Source organism: Micromesistius poutassou, assembly GCF_964030765.1.
Source record: "Micromesistius poutassou genome assembly, chromosome: 9".
NCBI lineage: Eukaryota > Metazoa > Chordata > Actinopteri > Gadiformes > Gadidae > Micromesistius > Micromesistius poutassou.
In genome coordinates this window covers 6,008,741-6,029,166 of record NC_140279.1, presented here as the reverse complement: position 1 = coordinate 6,029,166, position 20,426 = coordinate 6,008,741, and the positions used below count along the sequence as shown (strand labels likewise).

The following is a 20,426-nucleotide window of genomic DNA, read 5'->3' as shown; positions in this document are numbered from 1 at the left end:
TACCTCTGGACCCTGAGTTCCTGCACACCATCAGGCAGCTGGGCAGGAGACCCAGCCTGGGCTCCATCACCGACACCATCATCAGGAAGTACGGGACGCACTTCCTGCTCTCCGCCACCTTGGGAGGTAAATCACAGGGATAGTGCAGAGCAGCATCTGTACACACATGCTGCTGTGTGTACAGCAGCATATATATATATATATATTTATTTATTTATTTTTTCTATAAACTACCGTTATTGAATTCATTCATTACAATTAAGTAACTTTGTATTTTCATTTTATATAAACTAGTTTTCTTACTTCACCTGTTTATTCTTATACTTTGTATTATTGTTTTTGTTATTTATTGTTTTTTCATAGTTTTTTGTCTAAGCACCGTCAAAGGAGAGGGCAAAGTAAGCAACTGCCAGCTGTGCATACAAATACTTGCGATATGTGACAAATAACACTTGAACTCCCAATTTACTGATTACAGTAAATTTGATTGCAGTTATTCTTATCCATAGAATTATTAGTTATTCATAATTTATTGTCTAAGCACCGTCGAAGGAGAGGGCAAAGTAAGCAACTGCCAGTTGTGCTTTGATTCGTTTTTGCTGTTTGTGTGTTTGTGTGACTGTGAGACCTCAACATTGTAATAAGTTCTTTGTCACGTTCAATCATTTCCCCTCAATCACAATGACATTTAATCACCAATTATGGAGAGATTATCTTGTTTAATTGTGTGTCTTATTCATTAGCTTGTTTGTTTATTTGTGATTGTTATGGAATAAATCCAACCAGTAAGGGTTAGACTGCAATTGAAAGGAAATGCAGTCCAACCCTGTAGTGTAGTTCAGGTTTAATCTTGACCCTTCATCCCGTTTACGGATTACATTTCCCAGTAAGTAGATTTATGTTGTTAGAGAGAGAAAAAACTAGCCTAAGTAAATACCTAAATCTGCTTCATTTGTTCCCAATCTTGTAATATAATATTTTGGTGTGTGTGTGTGTGTATGTGTATGTGTGTGTGTGTGTGTGTGTGTGTGTGTGTGTGTATATTTGTATTTGTGTGTGTGTGTGTGTGTGTGTGTGTGTGTGTGTGTGTGTGTGTGCGGGTCTGCGTGTGTGTGCGGGTGAATGTGTGTGTGTGTGTGTGTGTGTGTGTGTGTGTGTGTGTGTGTGTGTGTGTGTGTGTGTGTGTGTGTGTGTGTGTGTGTGCGTGCATGTGTGCGTTTGTGTATGTATATGTGTATATGTTAATGTCATTTCTTGCCTGTGTGTATACATCCATGTGTCTGCGTTTTTTTAATTTTTCTATTTTTGTACATGTCCATGAACATATGTACCGGACGCCTGTGTGCCTGTCCACGTCTGTGTCTCCCGCAGGGGAAGAGTCGCTCATGATCTTCGTGGACAAGCGCAGGCTGAGCAAGACGGCGGAGGCGACCGAGGCCAACGGCACGGCGGTGACCCTGGAGGCCCTGCACCAGCTGGCCGCCTCCTACTTCATCGACAGAGAGAGCACCCTGCGCAAGCTGCACCACATCCAGATCGCCTCCACCGCCATCAAGGTAGAGTGAGGCAACGAGCCACCGCAGGCCGTGGGTAACAGTGTGTTAAGCACAGCCGGGGGGTTTTGTTATTGCTTATAAAAACGGTAACCGTAGACCGCTTAATAAGATTCACAAAATAAGCACCCGCAGCTGCATGAAGTACAAAAAAAAAAGTCATCATTCTTCTGCCAAGCATTGTAGTTCCTCTGCCAAAAAAATGCCAAAAAAAAGCAACACGGGATAGGATACTTTGAGATTGGCAGCGTGTTAATTTACAAAATATTAATTGCTATGCAGTTGTATGTGTATATTTTACAACAGCTTCGAGATTAATCAGAATCAAGGACTGAAAATATCAATTTTAAAATATACGTTGACCAACCTTGGCATTGTTTTGAAAAATAAATACTACTAACCCCATGGTCTACAATAAGGTACTGTAGGTCAGTTCCAAGACTTACAAAAGGAGAGAGAGAGAGCAGAAAGTAATGGAAGCTTTTGAAACTAAACAACCAAAAAAGTCCACTCCCTCTTTGCTTCCTCCCTGCTTACCTCTCTCTGCCATTGAGAATTGTTGAAAAAAGTCAGGCCAGATAATTACTCTTTACCTGCTACAACTGAGGTGCACATTGGTCTCACAATCAAGACCAGCTTCCCTAGACTCTGGCTAGTTTTTTGTTGAAAGATGAATAACAGAACCGTGAAGATGCAGAGATGCCCAATGTTTTGTTCATCCATGAATTCATCCAAATGATAGTTCCATTTTTAGACCACAACTAATGGGCCAGCTATAATTCAAAAGGAGAAGAAAACAACATCCTAGAAAAATATTGCAGTTATACAGGTCTGTGTCAGCAACATTAAAACTTCACACAAAAATAAACGCATTAGCACCGGATTTTAAGATACAGAAATTCAGCAAAAACACAGTGAATACAATGTGGAAAATGCCAGCATTTTTTATAAACCAGGCACGATAACACCATAGATTTATCGATCCCAAATACCACCAGGCTGAGTTGTAGCTACACCTTAAATCCCATCAAAATGCAAGTACAGAACAGTCTAGAGGAACAGTTTTTATAGATTTATTTTTTCTTATGCCGTTGTAGTTAAGGGCTACTACAAGACTGTCTGGCAATGCACAAATTGTCTTGTTCGGAAGATATACTGGTTCCAGTGGCTTTCTATCTGATCTGAGCACACCAGCACATTAAAGTGGCTTATTAAGTCACCACTGATTTGTCCACAAACTTTGTAAATGTAAACGCAATGCTCAGATTGAGTTATTGAGTCATATAAATGACTGTTAGCACTGCAGCCTTCAATATGGACAATGAATATTGTTTATCATCTCTGAGATGATTAGGGCTTCTTTGAAGAAGTAATCGTGCTGCTGTATGCACAAAGTAAACGTTCAAAAGAAAAAAACGAATACAATTTTTCTCATGGCCTCTAGGAACTTCCGTAGTTGAGTCGAGCATTTACAAACGGCCGAGTCTTTGCCGAACGCGACCTCAGATGAGAAGCAACCGTACCCCTTTCATGTCTTGCATTGGTCGGCTAAAAGCAGCGGCAGGGATTAAGACTGGCCCAGCACCATCTCTGAAACAGCTTCTGATGTAGTCCCGCTTGCACACGACTAACCTCATCTGTAAGCCGACTTTAACCACCCCCCACCTCTCACACACACACACACACACACACACACACACACACACACACACTGAGACACAGACACATACACACACACACACACACACACACTACAGCGGTAGTATCCTGTGCATATCAAAACATTCTTTTGATGTAAATATCATCCAGCATCTTTTGCTGGGCTCTACCTTGGAGCCGTGTTCATTCATCACTCTGTCTGTTGTTATCACAGAGAAATGAATTGAAGTGGATGAGTTTGCCCTTCGCACTGGAACAAAGTGTTCATTCCAAAGAGTTTTCCTTCTGGGGGCATTTGTTGTTTACTCCAGTGGCTACAAGGCTTGTGGTGTAAGAAAAATAAACACATAAAAAATAACAAGGGATGGTATGAACATAATATTGTAAAAAACCCTAGCAAGGGCAACGTGGCGTGCCGTAATGTTACGCTGCTGTAGGTTTTGCTGTGTGCTCTGATTTATATCCTTGCTGAAATTAGATGAGATGTAGACCTTTATTTCATACATCCCTGCATAAACAGTATGGCATGTGACCCACTATAGCTACCATCTTAGATACCAATGCAAATTAAATAATCGTGTTAGCACTGAGCACACAGTATGGAGCGATATTGATGAAATGTTCTATTAAACACATGTATTTGTAGGGCAGATTAGCACTATGAGAATTGCATTTTAAATATCTATCTGAATTTATTTCACATATATTCATAACTAGATGGTATACTTACTCGATGGTTTCACCTGAATTAGGTGCCCACACAATCATTATTTTCCGTATATGCAATTATTTGGAAATGGTAATCCTTTTCTCTTTGATGTCACCATTTAATTTGCATTTGCAAGACAATGGTTCATGTGTTCTCGTTGATTTTAATGAGCTAGAGAAGCAAAGTTAATTTTAATAAATGGGTACATCTTCATATTACCATTAGTCTGAATAACACGCAATGATATGTATTCCCGCAACTCCAAAGTCGCTGTTCAACTACTCAGTATTCACTCGGCCACCAACCCCATTTTGATTTATGTTCTTTCATTTGAATGAGCTCTTCCCATCATTTGCCAATTGAAGAGAATAAGTAAACACTTTGACATTGTGGTTTTGTGCTGCGTGGTACATGCAGAATGTAAATGCTTGGGACTAGGGATGACAGGAGGAGAATATCCAGCCAGTCCCTTGATTATCTTCGTTTCATATCAGAGGAGAACACTTCTCTGGCTGCATCCCAGCGTCACCACCAGATAGATCATCATCCTCCCACTTCAGAGGCTGACCACCGTGAACTTTAAATGATCTTTGTCACTGCAAAGACTTGAAGTCATTACCGCGAGCGAAACCGGATAAAAAAAAAACAATCCAGAGAAAATTGGATAGATCCGAGTCCATTTCCATCATAGTGTGCACTGAGATCGAGCTCGCTGTTTCTGATCCTCTGTACACTTTTTATATTCAAGCCATCCCCATAGCCGCCCTGCTGCTGCTTAACAGGCCATGTGACATTGAAGCCGTATATATATACCCTCAAGTGAATTGGCACACGGTTGCCTTGGCAGCCAGCGCTAGGCCAAAGTGCTGCTTACCACCCCTGTGATTGAGATGAGAAAAGTGAGGTGCGATTGTTTGCAAGGCTGTTTCAGGTGACAGATGTAAAATATTCACAGCCTCAGCAGGCTTTCATTCAGAACATGGATGGGGGTGGGGGGGGAGCTTTTTTATTTCAGCATGATGAAGATAGATGGCAGAAAAAAAGGCTGCCGCGGCTTCTGCTGCTTCTGCCGCTTCTGCTTTTTTTTCCAGGAGAAAACATATTTTAAATGGCGGTAATGTCTGCCCTGAAGGAGGACAAAGCACAGACGCCCTGGATGGAAATCAAAAGTATCTAAGAGAAAAAAAGAACAAAATGAAAAAAAAAGAGCTGTGCGGTTATGGTTGCACTCCCACATGATGAATCACCCACTCCATTTCAATAATTTCCTCAGTGAGAGCTTGATCCGTTCGTCATTTGCCATTTTGGGTCCTTTTATGAATAAAAGGCGTCGCGTGCACTAATGAACAGCGAGACGCCCGCGTAGAGGAGGACAGACCTGGCTGCAGTCATTATGTAGCCCTTTAGCCCAGGAGTTAGAGAGAGGCCGGGGCTGGAGTCTAGAAACGCTGCATCAATCAGGGTGTCTGATTTACAGCCCGGCCCCTGGTCCGTACTGAAGATTCATTATAAAGCCCCGAGACTGGGAAGGGATCTAATAGACAGGGAGGAGAAGAAAGAAAAAAAGGGAATAGGAATGATGCTTCGACCCAATTTGAAAGCGAGAGGCTTTTTCCATCAAGCCTTTACTGTGCGGTCATGAAGCATTCCGGTGAATTCCCCCCCCGCCCCCAACTATATAAGAGAAAATGCGATGCAAAGGACTTTGCTTTGGAAATCAGATAGTGCCCGATGAAGTATTGGAGAGGAGGCCGAGCGAAGGTAGCAGTGGTTTCGATGGCAAGATAAAATAAATAAATACCTATATTACGACAACAAAGCGCCCCTGTCCTCCTTTATCGCTCGTGTCGGGATGAATTATTCATTCTCAGGCCGATTCTTTAACGTCTTCATTATTCTGCTGGGAAGGGAAGGCTTCAAATCTCCCTTCTTTTTTTTCTGACTTTTCTTTTCATATTTTCTGACTTTGCCCCGTCCCATTTCTTTCTTTTACTTTTAACTTTATAATGTATGATCTCCTCGAAGGAAAATAAGCACAAGGTAAACAGCCTTGGACATCATGTGAACATGTGACCCGTCTTTGACACCCCGACGGCATATGAACATGTGAGCCATATGGCCATGTGATCCCTTGAAGGCCGGAGTCGTCTTTCTCTTTCGAAAGTCTTCTTCTTCATTAGGAATTAAATCTATGGCTGTTTGGATATCCCCCTGACCCAAATCCTGTGCAAAGAAAACAGCGAACATCAGGGGAACCACAAGTTTGGTCCAAAGCACTAAACTGTCTTCCTTGCTCCGGGTAGGAGTTGCTTTTTTTCCCTCCAAATAGCACAAGGCTTATTTTTCCTTTTTCCCAGCAGCCACTCAGTAAACCGTAGTGAGACATACTGTAGTAAATCCCACTTTGCCCCATCATAAAGCTTCCCCGCTGGGGATGGGACCGGCTTTCAGTGGTGCCCTGTATTAGCTCGGGGGGGGGGGGGGGGGTAAAATATAATCTCATTTTGATCGTATTTTATTCTTTTTTTTGTTTGTCTTTTTCTTCAGCGTTTCATTCGTTCCTTGACGAGCTTATCTCTCTCGGTTTGCCATCAGCGTATAAGCCGGTGCAACAAAGTGGTTTCAAAACATGCGGCAAAATCCCCAAAGAGCGTATAAACAAGCGGAAACATATCTCGGATGCAAATGTGGATATGTGCCTTCCACCGTGCCGAGGTGATTAAGAGAATCTGGCCGTCGGTGAAGGTGTACTTCTAAAATGAGCCAACAGATAAACCGCATGAAATATTAATGTTGTGTCTCACACCTTCTTATCGTCTCCTTCATCAGGCTGAATCAGACACATTTCCAAAGCCCTTTATTACAATGACACATGCATGCTGAGGCTTATTCAATTATTCATAGGTGAAAGCAAAGGTGATTCCTTTCCAATGCTACTACCTTGCCAATGGTAGATATAATCTCACCATGAAGTTTTTTTCCAAAAACAACATTGTTGTTTAAGTATTATTTTTTCTTTAACAACCTCTAACGACGGTTTAGAGGTTGTTATGTTTAGAGGTGACTGGTGTTTGTCTTTTCTGACACTGAGCATCACTTAACAAAATACAGCATACATTACACATACACATTTACAAAATAATACTGAATACTTGAAATGGATGGCATACAGGTTTACACAACCAAAACACTTTGAGCTATAGGAGCCCAAAAACTGCTTATTCTTGGCAAGTCTTTAAGTGTAATTAGTGCTCCCATTAAATGCAGCTGTTGTAAATTCCTGTGCACAGTCAGCACAAAACACCTCTCGGATAATGGTGTATTATTATAACGAAAGCACCAAACACTTGCAGCACAATCCTTCAGGTTCGTTTACACATCCAATTTCACAATTATAGTTTTCTTTCCTTTATATTGTGCAAAATAATACCTGCTGATATTTTTAACATAGCCTACTTAAAATTATTAGAAGCAAAACAAAGCAAATGCTTTCATTGAATAGTTTTAATGGAGGACACAATGTGTGCGCACATGCTCTGCTCCACTGGGTTGTTTTGCAGATGGTCTCGTTGCTCTGCGTAGAAAAAGGCATCTTTAGATTTGCATTCGGTCAATTTTCCCTTTAAATTGGACATCTGTCTATGTTGGAAATTAATCTGCAGTTCCCTGTGGAGACCTCACATATTTAAATTAATTGTGTTGACACACACACAAAAAACAGAACACAGATGCCAGCATTGGATCTCTCTGTCCCTCTTTCTCCAGCTTATCTTTCTCTCTTTCTCGCTCTCGTACATCCTGTGCCAGAAAATTATTAGGACATATCAAAAAAAGGAAGTATCCATTGACACGGAAAAATATAACACGATTTCTTAACAAAATCTATGTTTAAGATTCAATGCTAGGGGTTCTGCTCTGTATTTTGAATACTTTGAAGACTTTTTCAGTTTTTTTTAGAAACCTTGTTTTTGAAATGTTCCATTGGTCTTTTTTTCACTTGGACTTCTTTGTCTTGTTTTCTCCATAAAAGCCAGTGAAGTAGTTGTAAAAACAGAGGAAGCGCCTGCTTTTCACACTCACAATGGTTTCTGAGTTGCCTGCACAACGTGTTTCTTTGGTCCTGTATGTCGGAGGGAAGACAGTTACTTCCATTGGACCTTCAACACTGCATTGTTACTCAATCATCTTCGCATTCACAGCCCAAACAGATCGATCTTTATCATCCGAGACCCCCAGATGTGATGTGCGCTTTTTAAAATCAGATGTATTTTTTGATGTGAAGGATGAATGATCCTCAATGGTGTGCCATCTAACTATGAGCAAAACAGTGGAAGATGTGATTCCACGGTGGCCTGTTTTATGTGTTGTCAGTACCACTCAAGTGTTCCCCCCCTGTGGTCTGTGCGGTACCTAGTTCCTTTCTTGGAAAGCACATCCAAAAGGCACACGAATGTTTGTGATTTCTTTCCAAAACGTGTTTGCTCCTGATTTCACTCCAACTTTTATTTCCGACCTGAACTTCTTTGTCTCCTCTTCGCCTGCAGCTTCTCACAGTGGAATATTCCCCCCAACTCAGTTTGACGTGTTAATCAATTGCAGTGTGTCATCTTGCTTCATACTATACTCACTTTTCGAAAGCTCTATTGTTTCCATGCTACTGTTGGTGTTTCTTTAATGAACCTTGAAGTGATACAAACCTACAATCACCATCACAATCATTACTGATGGTTCAGTGTAGGTTTGACACATGGGTCATGTGTGTGTATATTTAAACAAGACATTGTTACAGTATCATAACGTATGCTCAGCATGTAGCAGGTTTTAAATGATTGATTGTATTCAGGTCAATATTGCATCGGAACATTTCATTGGCCCTGATATCGGAATTAATTATGTGCAAATATGCAAAGCGAGCCAATGAAGATTCATATATGACCCTTTATAGCGTATAACTCTACACATACACTGCGCTTAATTCAGAGTCAATTTATAAATCAGACTAGGTATCAATTGGTAGTGATTTATTTTGGACGAACACTTTGTGAGGAAGGATTAGCTTGATCACTCAACTGATCGCAACAACATGCCGTACCAGCTGTGTTTGGCTCCAGGAATCTAAGTCACAACTCAATTTGCACCCCTCTCGTTCATAGAGTCATTATCCCAAATGAGATTTGCTCCCTCAAAGTGCCTAAATGATGGGTAATATATAATGTGTTGCTCTGACAAGGGTACAGGGATGAGACTTAATCCTGGTTTCACTCAGTCTCCCTCTCACACATTCTGATTTTCCTTTTCACACTGCACTCTCACTGTTAATGTAATGACATTGGTGGATTTCTTCTCAAAGTATGGAGAACTGTCATTGGCCTCATGCTTCTTCTTCCTCTCCTTAATCTTCTTCTTCTCCCCCTTCATCTTCTTCTTCCTCTTTGTCTATTCCTTCTTATAGGTTACTGAAACAAGGACGGGGCCTCTCGGATGCAGTAACTATGACAACCTCGACTCTGTCAGTTCCGTTCTGGTTCAGAGCCCTGAAAACAAGATTCATTTGCAAGGTTGGCTATACATAATTGAAGCCACACAATTTCTGATAGAATTGTCACAGTGCGTGTTCTCACTATAAAGTCCATAATGGTGCCACTAGAGTGTCAGAATGAATTTAGCTTCAATCTGTTAGCTTCCATTCTTTGGCTTTTTTTTCCCCTTTACTTTATTTATTTATTTATTTATTTTCTGCTGTGCGTGCTTGCAGAGTTTTCCTTTGAATCCTTGGCCAATAGAGCAAGTCAAAGTCAACTCAAATCCAACAAAATCAAAAACCTCTAAAACACATCTAAATGGATGGGCGCACATTGAATCTGAAGTCAAGCATATGATGAGAACAGAACAGAAATCAGTGCCATCCATCCATAACTGACCATGGTAGCGTACCACCCTCTACCAGGCCTTCTGAAAAAAAAGTGTCCATTCACTCAAACCCTCCCCCTCTCTCCCTTCCTCCCCCGCCTCTGTCCTCGCTCCCAGGCCTGCAGGCCATACTGCCAGAGCACCTGCGGGCACGCTTCGTGCAGGCTGCGCTCAGCTACATCGGCTGCAACGAGGAGGGCCAGCTCGTGTGTCGGGAGAGGGACTGCTGGTGCGAGTGCAGCGCAGAGTACCCCAGGTGTAACTGCCCTGAGGTGGACCTCAGAGCCATGGAAGCCGGCCTGGTGCACCTCAGAGACTCCTGGACCTCGGCCAACCAGGACTTTGAAGAGTCGGGTCAGTGTAACATGATTTATACAGGCACACACACACACACACACACACGCATGCGCACACACGCACACACACACAAACACACACCCTCACAGAAAAGCCAGAGTGAGTGACTATCCTTAGTACCATCCTTTAAATTTCTTCTTAAAATATATTTTTTATCGGAAAAGCATACCCAGAATTTGAACCCTCCGTTATTTCATTTTTATAATTGTTATGCCTAAATGCATAGGTTATTCATCTTGTACATGATCATTATGTTTTTATATGTTGGCATATGTTCATACATAGAACATATGTTCTATCTATGTCCTTGCTCTCTTATGTTTTATTGCTGCATAACACTTGCAACATGATGTTGTCACCTTGTGACAATATTATTATAAAGTTAATTAATTAGTTAAATCCCATCACCCTATAATGCATGTATACTCACCTACTTGTCACTAAATCTCATCTCCTTGACTAATTAACTGCAGCACTGCAGGCTGCCAAACTAAGGGATGCATTAAGGTGTCAATGTGTTTTTATTCAAGTTATTTAATCATTTATAAAGACTGATGTGGGGTTAACAGTTAGTAGTAGTGGGGTTAGTAGTTAGTGGGGTTAGTAGTTTTACCATGGATGCCCCCATCCATGGTAAAACTACTTTCACATACATCAGGCAAATGTTCAATCTTGATTGCCACTGCTAGCTTTTAAGTAAGAGCCAGTAAGAGTAGACTGTGCTTAATGAGTTGTGAGGCTTTTTTTCTCCATTAATTGACTAACAATGTTCCAATCTCAGGCATTAACTCAGCCACCTAATATTTCATACAGTAGCCCCCTTTGCTTTGATTTTTAGTGGCTAAGATAACCGTGATTTATACATTTGTGTATACATCATAAATCGCAGAGTGGTTTATTATAGATATATTATACCTCACTACCCACCATTTCCCATGGCCACATCATTACTACACACTTTTTTTTAATGGACAATTCGGGGCGACATTATGAGCCTATCTATCCATTTTTTAGCATGTTTTAAAGCGACGATGTTGCACCGGCTTATAGCCTGATGGCTAACAGAGAGCGAAGAGTTTGTCAATGATCTATCTGCAAGTACAAACGGGATGTGAGGGCGGGACAAAATGTAGGAATGATTTGATTTGGGAAATCAAGGATATGATGAGTGAAAGTTGGAGCACCCACAGTCTCATGCTTACTATTGAATTAGAACAGGTCCCGGTGGTTCCGATCTCATTTGGCTGAAATGTGATGTCTGCCACCCATTCTGACAGTGGGCGCTAGATTAAGGTGTTTGATGAGTGCTAAATAGTATACGTTTTCTGGTAAAAAAAAAAAATTGAGTCGAAAGAGCAAGGCGAGAGAGTGTTGCATGCTTTGTTAAATGATGATGAATGTAAAAAGGTAAACCATCCATATATCAAGAGGCCCTTGATCTCAATGGGACTCAATTGGCGAATATTTCCTTTAAATCAAAGCATGAAGCATAGGTATTCCAATGGCATTCAGACACTTGATGTAAATTGTCTCAGTAATAAATCAGAGGTGTATTGTTGGAAGGAGCTGTCATCGCCCCCAAACCCTAAAGAATCTTAAGAGTAAAACAGTGACAGGCAAGCAGGGTGTCCACACTGTGCTGTCAGGCTGTGAAGAGCAGCTTGCTGTGCATAGCGTGGCAGGTTAGTGACATCGATGGCATTCATTAGATATGTGTGTCTAGGTAGCCTATTCCAATTTAGACAATATGGATATCTTATTATCATAATGTCTTTTGCCGTGATATAAGTAATACATAGTCAGTAACCAATTGTTGTATATGGGTATTCATTATACAGTGCAGCATGCTCACAAATTGCATTCCCCTTCATGTATTTCAGTCAATGCAGCAGCACACAAAGAAAATTAGATTAGTTTGTGAAACGATATTTGCCTCTGCATTTATACGTTACGTGCCTTTCGATGTAAATTCTTTGTACTCTTCTACAACCCTTCAATCTTCCTAAAATGCCCTTCTGAGAGAGCCTGCCAGGCCTGGCTTTCCAAACGGCCTTTCATTGTGCTGAGTAAAGCGTGCCTTAAAGTCTGGCGGAGCGCTTCGACTCCAGCCGAGGTGTAAATGTGCTACTCCATCTAATTTGAGCATGAGGCGCCTCTCTAATACCGGCAGTCCCTCGACTCGCACGTTCACAAACCTATTATGAGTCCTCAGATCAATTAAATATCTCTAAATTAAAGTCGTAAGACCTTCAAAAGGAGTGCTGGAATCCACCACGTCATGTCCCGTAAACAGGCCTTAATATCGCGCTCCATTTCAACGATAGATCTAATACTCTGAGATTAATTTGCCAGGGAGGCTGGGCTTGGCTGGAAATAGGTGTTGTGTGCGCGTTGTCGGATTACTGTGCGATCGGTTTCTGCTAATCACCAAACAGCTCGTTGGTTTTTGCTCATTAGAGATGCACTTGAATTAATCTGGATCATAAATCATCTGCTCATGATATTTTTATTGAATTCCCGTGGAGGTGCAATATTTCCTATATTGCATGCTGCATGCAGCACAGCAGACTTAGAATGTCCTCTCGCTGCACTCTGTCTTGCCATTAGGCCAGTGGTCCTTTTCTCTCTCTTCTGTGCTCAGAGATCTGCACACTGTGCTTTGGCAACTCTGTTGGCTGGTAATAAAATAAAAAATAGGAAAAGACTCCTCTTAACCCAAAGTAAGTGCTGCACTTTTTGTCAACCCCTAATTAGCATATATGTCAATTAATAGCACTTTAGCACAATTAATAGCACTTTGCCTCGTTGCCTTCTGGACTAATGTGGTCATCCTGCAAAAGCCAAGTGTCGTACTAAACTTGAGCTAGCATTAACCGGGGAGAAATAAATGACCTCAAGGAAAATTCTATTAGTCATCTTGGCTTTGACCTTTTACTTTCCACATCAGAGGATATTCACCCATTTCACACCTCTGCTGACCCTTATACCCCCCAGACGAGTTCCAGAACTTTGTCCGGAAGCTGCCCACCTTCTACGCCTTGAACACCTCTGCCATCCAGTACTTGTGGAGGATGGAGCCAGCCGTACACCAGCGCTACAAGCAGCTGGAGCTCAGCACCCAGCAGTTCCTGGGCAAAGCCCGGCGCATCGTCAAGAAACTCTTCGTGCTCAGCAAGAGGTGTCGAACGCAGCCAAAAATTATTACGCTGAGGGAGAGGTGAGAAGCCCGCATTCACATCTCCACCGTTGCACTTTTTCTACTAATACTTTAATTTTGTGTCTGTGTGTGCATGCGCGTGCGTCTGTGTGTACTGCTCCATGGTAATGTGTGTGAGTGACGTGTGAAAATGTATCCGTGAAAATCTCCAGACATTCCGAAAGTGCGATTGCAATTAAAAGTGTTGTACACCATAGTGAGAAATCTGTTCCATATGCAGTCATCATCTGCATCTTCTGCCCTTATTATGCTAATGAAAAACACAACCAACAACTTGTTTTTTTATGGAAAGTTTGGCAAACAGTGATGGACACTAGATTTTTTTTGTTTATATGAAAATAAGCCCATATGACTTCTATGAGCTCAAACAAACCCTGGTTCCACTTATCCAACATTTTTGAAAAATAACAACTCGGGAGATGTCATGAATATAACATCTTGTAGTAATAACATTGTGAGTTTGAAAACGTCGCCCGCTTACACCTCAGTCAGTCTGCGGCTTGGTACAGATGAGCATTTGGGCATGCTCAATCATAGAAAATAGCTTCCTGGTGGAAGAGAAGGTGAGAATAGCTTACTTGGGCTTTTCCCATTTAGCCAAAAGGATTTGTAAGGCATTCATGTGAGTGACTTAAGGGGCCCCACACTGGATGCCCAGTCCACCAGCATTCACCATTCTACCGACTCCAAACCATTATTTTCAATGACAGCACTCACACCGGCTCTGAACTGATCTGAGCTTCCACTGCTCAAAACCTGCCACTCAGCCCGCCCCCCCCCTCCCTATATTAAACAGAGATTACACAGAAAGATACCTACAATTTTGTGGTCCTTTCCACTAGACTTAGACTAAGGCTTATTAGAAACTTCTTATATAGATTGTACAAATCCAATAAGTCACTTTTTAAGACAGAGTTCTTATAGATTTTGATCAAAGTTAAATGCCGTCAATGTCAAATCATCGAAAGGAAATATACAAAAACTGTCTATTATATTTCACAATATCTGGGGATTTTTTTCTTATGGCCTACATCATATTTGCTTTGTTCCTTTTTCAATAAAAAAAGAAATACCGGAGAGAGAACCGAACAGTTCTGTATGCTATAAGATATTTATAGAGTTTGAAGATATTACAGGAACCCCTGGCCTAGAGGCAGCAGATTAGTTTCTGGCAGAGAAGTTATACTTCAGAGAAGTTTACCTCATTTGACTGCCCTGCTCATTATTACACAACAATCTCATTGAGATGAAGTATTATGTCGTTTGGGATGATGGTAGCTTTTTGCCGTACCATTTAGTTAGCACCGAGGCCATCGATCAACAACGATGCGTATCCTCACAAACGAAGCGTTGAAGAGCATTAACATACTCAAGTCCACTTAAAATGTAATAAAGTGTAAGCCTTCATCATTTAAAACAAACAAATAATAGATCACCCACATGTGATTAAATATAAGTTAAGTATGTTATCTATTATGTATTGTATATGGATTGCCGTGTGTGATTAAAACAAACTCAAATAAATATGAATAATTGCCTCTATAAAAGGAAAATGTCATAGCTTTGAAACTGCAATGTTGAGATGAACCTACATTGCATAAGCCATTTTCAGACAAGATATCCTCACACTTTCTCAGCATTTTTACATCAGGAGAATCGACCTTGTGGGTGATTCAGACTTGATTCTTTATATGCAGACATCGGTGTTGTTCAGACATCAGATAGCTGGGCTTGCAGGTGGCGGGATAAGTGTGGCCGCTGTCACTGTAGTTTGTTTTGGTTTGACAAAACAAACTATGACAGCATGGAGGCATAACGGGCAGAACTCATCGCGATCATCTTAAATGTTGCTGCAACGATGCATCATATATTCCGTTGCATCCACAATATCGGAAGCATCGATAAAAGATTGGAGCATGAGTTAGAGCCAAATAGTAGAAATGACGAAGAAGAAAGACATCGCGAACAACTGCTTTACCAGAGAAAGAGTGTCTTAGCATCAACAGCAGGGACCCTATAATGTTCAGTTCACTGTTGTAAATAATAATAAAATAAAAATAAGATTTTCTAAATATGGGTGCAGCTGTGATATATTTTTAATCATTCAGTGAACAAAAGGCAACAGGCTGATTATCATTTAGGGTGCGACTCAATGACATGCAAATGCAGACCAAAGCGTCATCAACACACCCACTCACGTGGTGTGAGAAATACCGACTTTCTACACCTCATTCACATATAAGGTAATTTACATTTCCTCCGGGGAAAATACTACCTATGGGGTTGTATTTTTTCAGGAGATTGTATTTTTTCAGGAGATGTTGTCCAGTCATACGGCCCATCAGGAGAATATCAGGAGAATATCAGGACTTACATACATGTCTGAAAGCAGCTATAGTGTACATATAAATATCCATATAATTCCAGGCCTGCTGGGAATGTAGATGCTATAAAAGGCATAGAACTTAATAAATGTACACTGTCTGTATCTGGGATGCTTGTATTATCGATCTATGCATATAAACATGGCCATATTCATGTAAAGAAAAAAATATTACACACACACACACACACACACAGTGTGATAGCAGTCAGCCATGCTTCATGCTATCAGGAACAAATGTTGATTGATGGCTGAAGTGAGCCATCCTACAACATGTGGTAACCAGTTATCCGAATGCACCATGTTGAAGCTATTGCACCATTTCTCCCTGGCATAATAGCTGTATTTTGTAAGGTATTTTGTAACGCTGAGACCAACAAAGAAAGTTATAGGTCCCATGGCATGAAATTTTCACTTCATAAGGTTTTCTAACATTAATATGAGTTCCCCTAGCCTGCCTAGGGTCCCCCAATAGCTAAAAATTGCATTAGGTGTAAAAACGAGCAGTAGGTATCTTGCTCTGCCTTTGAAAAAATGAAAGCTCAAACGCGCCGATTTGGGATCTGGCCCCATATGTCATCATATGGGGCCAGGTTACCTCCCCTTCCTCTGCTTGGCCCGCCCAGAGAATTTGGCCTGCCAATGAGACAATGAGCTAGGACCGTGCAAGCGCCACATGTGTGTGTGTGAATACAGTGTCTTTGTTATTTGGATCGGGGCGGGGCTGCGGGGCTCCGGCGGGCAGCGGGGCTCCAGCGGGAGACAACTCCGGGAAACAATCCCTTTCTCCTCCATTTCGCGGTTCAGTCTGTACTTAATATTGACGTGGAAGTGGAAGAACCAGAGGTGTCTGAGCACCAGACGCAGTCGTTTGAGATTCATAATATCATCCGGAGGCGCAAACAGGTTTTAGGTTATTGATCAAACAAAGATCAAAGGTCAAAGAAAAATATGAGACTGCTAGATGGAGACTTTAATATCTAGTCTCAGCAACAACATTGCCTCAGTTTGTTGATGGATTTCTTTGTAGATGTTCAATCAATGTGTTTGATGTGTCGTATTTTCTTTTAACACTATAAATAACGTACACCTTGTTTTCCCATACCAACCCCTGATGTATGTACAGGCAAAAATATACATGTAAACACTTACATTAACATGTGTATTGTTAGATGTAGATATTATAATTAACAGTGTACAACAGACATGTAAGCTGGAAGGCAGGTTCAAAAGTTATTCATGCAATTAAAGACAATGTTCGAATACGATATACGGGTATTGGAAAGGATGCATACTTCCTCCTTTGAGTATCGCATCAACATTTTCATATCACAAAAAAACGTTTTTGAGAAATGAAACATCTCAGGTGTCACAACAGCATTGCTGCCAAGTAAGAAAACACAACAAAACACAACCAAAATGAAAGACAAAAAAGCCATCCTATCCATTGGTCTCACTTCCAAACCACACACACACACATCCAAACTACAGAATATCTACTGCCATAGCGCCGCTGGCCGATGTGTCATGTGGATCTGTGTGAAATGAGATGACTGACAGTCAACAGCTTGTGTGTTGAAACACCCGCACGCCGTGTGTGAGCACACCTGCCGGGGGTCTGCCTCGCTCTGATCGTCATTTGCATATTCCCCGCTACACCCACAACCGCAGTGAGAAGGAAGACAGGGTGGCAACAACCGGGAAGTGAGGGAACAGCTACCTTCCTCCCCCTACTCCCCGCTCTAACCTCCCTCCTACTCTCAATACCCCCCCCCCCCCCCCCCCTCCCCCATGCATCGCTCCCACAGAGTAGACAGGGGAGCTGTCCAAGAAGAGCAGGGGGAGATGCTAGACAGCAAAACCAAGTGGAGAGTTTTTCTAATGAGCACGTGTTAGAAATACTGATGTTGAGTATGCAACTCGGTGCAAATGTGTGTGCAAACTAAACTGAATGTGTGTGTTTTGTGTGTGTGTGTGTGTGTGTGTGTGTGCTTGATTATCTCCAGCTGTCTGAAGGTTGCAAATTACAGTGTTTGGTTGCTGTTTTGACAATGTTTTTTGCAACAATTTGTATTTAAACGCTTCCCCTCTCTCTCTCTCTCTCTCTCTCTCTCTCTCTCTCTCTCTCTCTCTCTCTCTCTCTCTCTCTCTCTCTCTCTCTCTCTCTCTCTCTCTCTCTCTCTCTCTCTCTCTCTCTCTCTTTTTGTTTTCACTCTGTCTCTATGTTTTCTCTCTTGATCACTCTTTTCCCCCTTCTCCAACTCGGACTCTCGCCTCCCTCTGGCCTCACTCTCTATCTCTCTCTCTCTCTATCCCCGCCACTCTCTGTCTGGCTCTCTCCTTCGTCTCTCTCTTGCTCTCTCGCTCTCTCACTCTCTCGCTCTCTGGCTCTCTCTCGCAGGCCCTTCAGCTACTGGCTGGGCTACATCCTCTCCATCCTGTACTGCAGCGAGAACAGCCACCTGGGCTCCTACCTGGAGGAGACCCGCAGCTGCGCCTGCCCCTACGAGCACCCGTCCTGCCAGGGTCTCATCCCCTGCGCGGTGGGCGAGGGAGTCGGCTGCGCGTCCTGCTCCTACGAGAACCGCTCGCGCTGCGCCGCCTGCAACCCGGGCTTCATGCTGAGCCAGGGCCTGTGCCGCAACGAGGCGCCCGACTCCACGGACCACTACATCGGCTTCGAGACGGACCTGCAGGACGCCGAGCTGCGCTACCTGCTGGAGCGCCGCGACAGCCGCATCGGCGTGCACGGCATCTTCGTCAGCAACGACGTGCGGCTCAACAGCTGGTTCGACCCGTCATGGCGCAAGCGGATGCTGCTGACGCTCAAGAGCAACAAGTACAAGTCCAACCATGTGCACATGCTGCTGGGCATGTCCCTGCAGGTGTGCCTCACCAAGAACAGCACCCTGGAGCCCCTGCTGTCCGTGTACATCAACCCCTTCGGCGGGAGCCACTCGGAGAGCTGGATCATGCCCATCGACCAGAACAGCTACCCGGACTGGGAGAGGACTAGACTCGACGGCCCGTTGGACTGCTACAACTGGACCTTAACGCTGGGGAACAAGTGGAAGACCTTTTTCGAGACGGTGCACTTTTACCTGCGGAGCCGGATCAAGGCGCCGGCCGCCAGCGGGAACGGCTCCGTCTACTACGAGCCCCTGGACTTCCTGGAGCCGGGGAGCAACTTTGGCTACATGAAGATCAACAGCATCCAGGTGTACGGCTACAGCATGCACTTTGACCCCGACGCCATCCAGGACCTGATCCTGCAGCTGGACTACCCGTACACTCAGGGGTCACAGGACTCTGCGCTGCTGCAGCTGGTGGAGATCCGGGACCGGGTCAACAGACTGTCCCCGCCAGGGCCCCAGATCCTGGACCTGTTCTCTTGCCTGCTAAGGCATCGGCTCAAGCTGTCCACCGCAGATGTGGTGAGGATCCAGGCAGCACTGCAGACGTTCAGCGCTAAGCAGCCCAACACGAGGGAATACGAAACAACCAAATTATGTAGTTAAAGACAGTTGGGATTAAGGGGGACATGGTTTGGGTTGCCAGTCGCACAGATGGCTGTGCAGCTCTCCCCACAATCCCCCAATAATGTTAAACAAGAGCAAAGAGCAAAAAGAGCAAAGAGGGGACATTGGATGATTTGAGATAATTTCTGTTGCAAAATCGCAGCAGTGCGATTTGGGATTGTTATGTCATGGCTCATAAGAATTTGTACAACCATGTAGTGTTAAAGGAGGACTTCCACCACATCCAGCTCACCTGTTTTCTTGTCATGATAAAATAAAATAACTTGACAGTTACAAAGCTCGACCTTATCAACTTTATCGTCACTTACAATGTTGCCTATGTGCTCAAGTTTGTAGAAAATGCACAACATTTTTAACCAGTTACCTATGTAAAAAAAGCTTTTGCTGTTAATATTATCCAAGCAATGTGTTCAATTCCCTCTATACATATTTTTAAACCAGCATGTTTATATTTTCATTTTATATATGTTTTTTTCTTTTTTAAATGATCATAATCATAATTTGGAGCATTTCTGTTTTTTGTATTTCAGAACATGTGCTGAGAAAAAAATATTTTCTTTTATTGTTCTTTTATTATTTAATTTACTTCCATGGCCCATCTTAGTAAATAATACTTTTATATTTTGACAGAACAGCAAATTCACATTTTCTTCAACATATTTGTAAAAAAAAAGCATAAATATTGTATTACTCAAATTTCAATGATGATGAAATTACACCTTAATTACAAGAGCCATGTTAGAGGCCCCCTAAGTTACATGTGATTTTATTTTTATAATACTGTCATTTGTGAAATAGCGGTTCCAAGCAATGTCTATAAAATGTACAAAACAATTTGTTAATACACAAAAATAACATTTTTATGTGTGTCTGTAAATAAATAAAAGTTTATTATGTGATACGTATTTTTTATTTTAAGTCATTGTTCTTAAAGAAATATTGAAAATACAGCATTATGTTTCATGAAACACTAGGGAAAAGATTAGCTACAGATGTTAAAGCCATACAAGAGAACAGTTATGGCTAAAACTTTCACAATACACATCCCTGGATGATACATTTTAGGGTACCATAATTAAATGTTTATGATATTAACCTC

The 20,426-nt window shown here is 42.2% G+C and overlaps 1 protein-coding gene across 1 annotated transcript in view; it reads left to right on the top strand.

Moving 5' to 3' along the window:
* Positions 1 to 19,306, top strand: part of LOC311353247 (BMP/retinoic acid-inducible neural-specific protein 3-like) — a gene marked incomplete at both ends in the record, with an annotated part of 36,295 nt that extends 16,989 nt beyond the window's left edge. The window contains 6 exons of the mRNA XM_084473093.1: positions 1 to 126; positions 1,372 to 1,556; positions 9,374 to 9,479; positions 9,949 to 10,185; positions 13,183 to 13,405; positions 18,190 to 19,306. The exon at positions 1 to 126 is cut by the window's left edge and continues 65 nt beyond it. Of these exons, the coding sequence (XP_084329219.1) occupies positions 1 to 126; positions 1,372 to 1,556; positions 9,374 to 9,479; positions 9,949 to 10,185; positions 13,183 to 13,405; positions 18,190 to 19,306 (1,994 nt within the window). The remainder of the gene's footprint in view (positions 127 to 1,371; positions 1,557 to 9,373; positions 9,480 to 9,948; positions 10,186 to 13,182; positions 13,406 to 18,189) is intronic.
* Between the last annotated feature and the right edge of the window lie 1,120 nt (positions 19,307 to 20,426).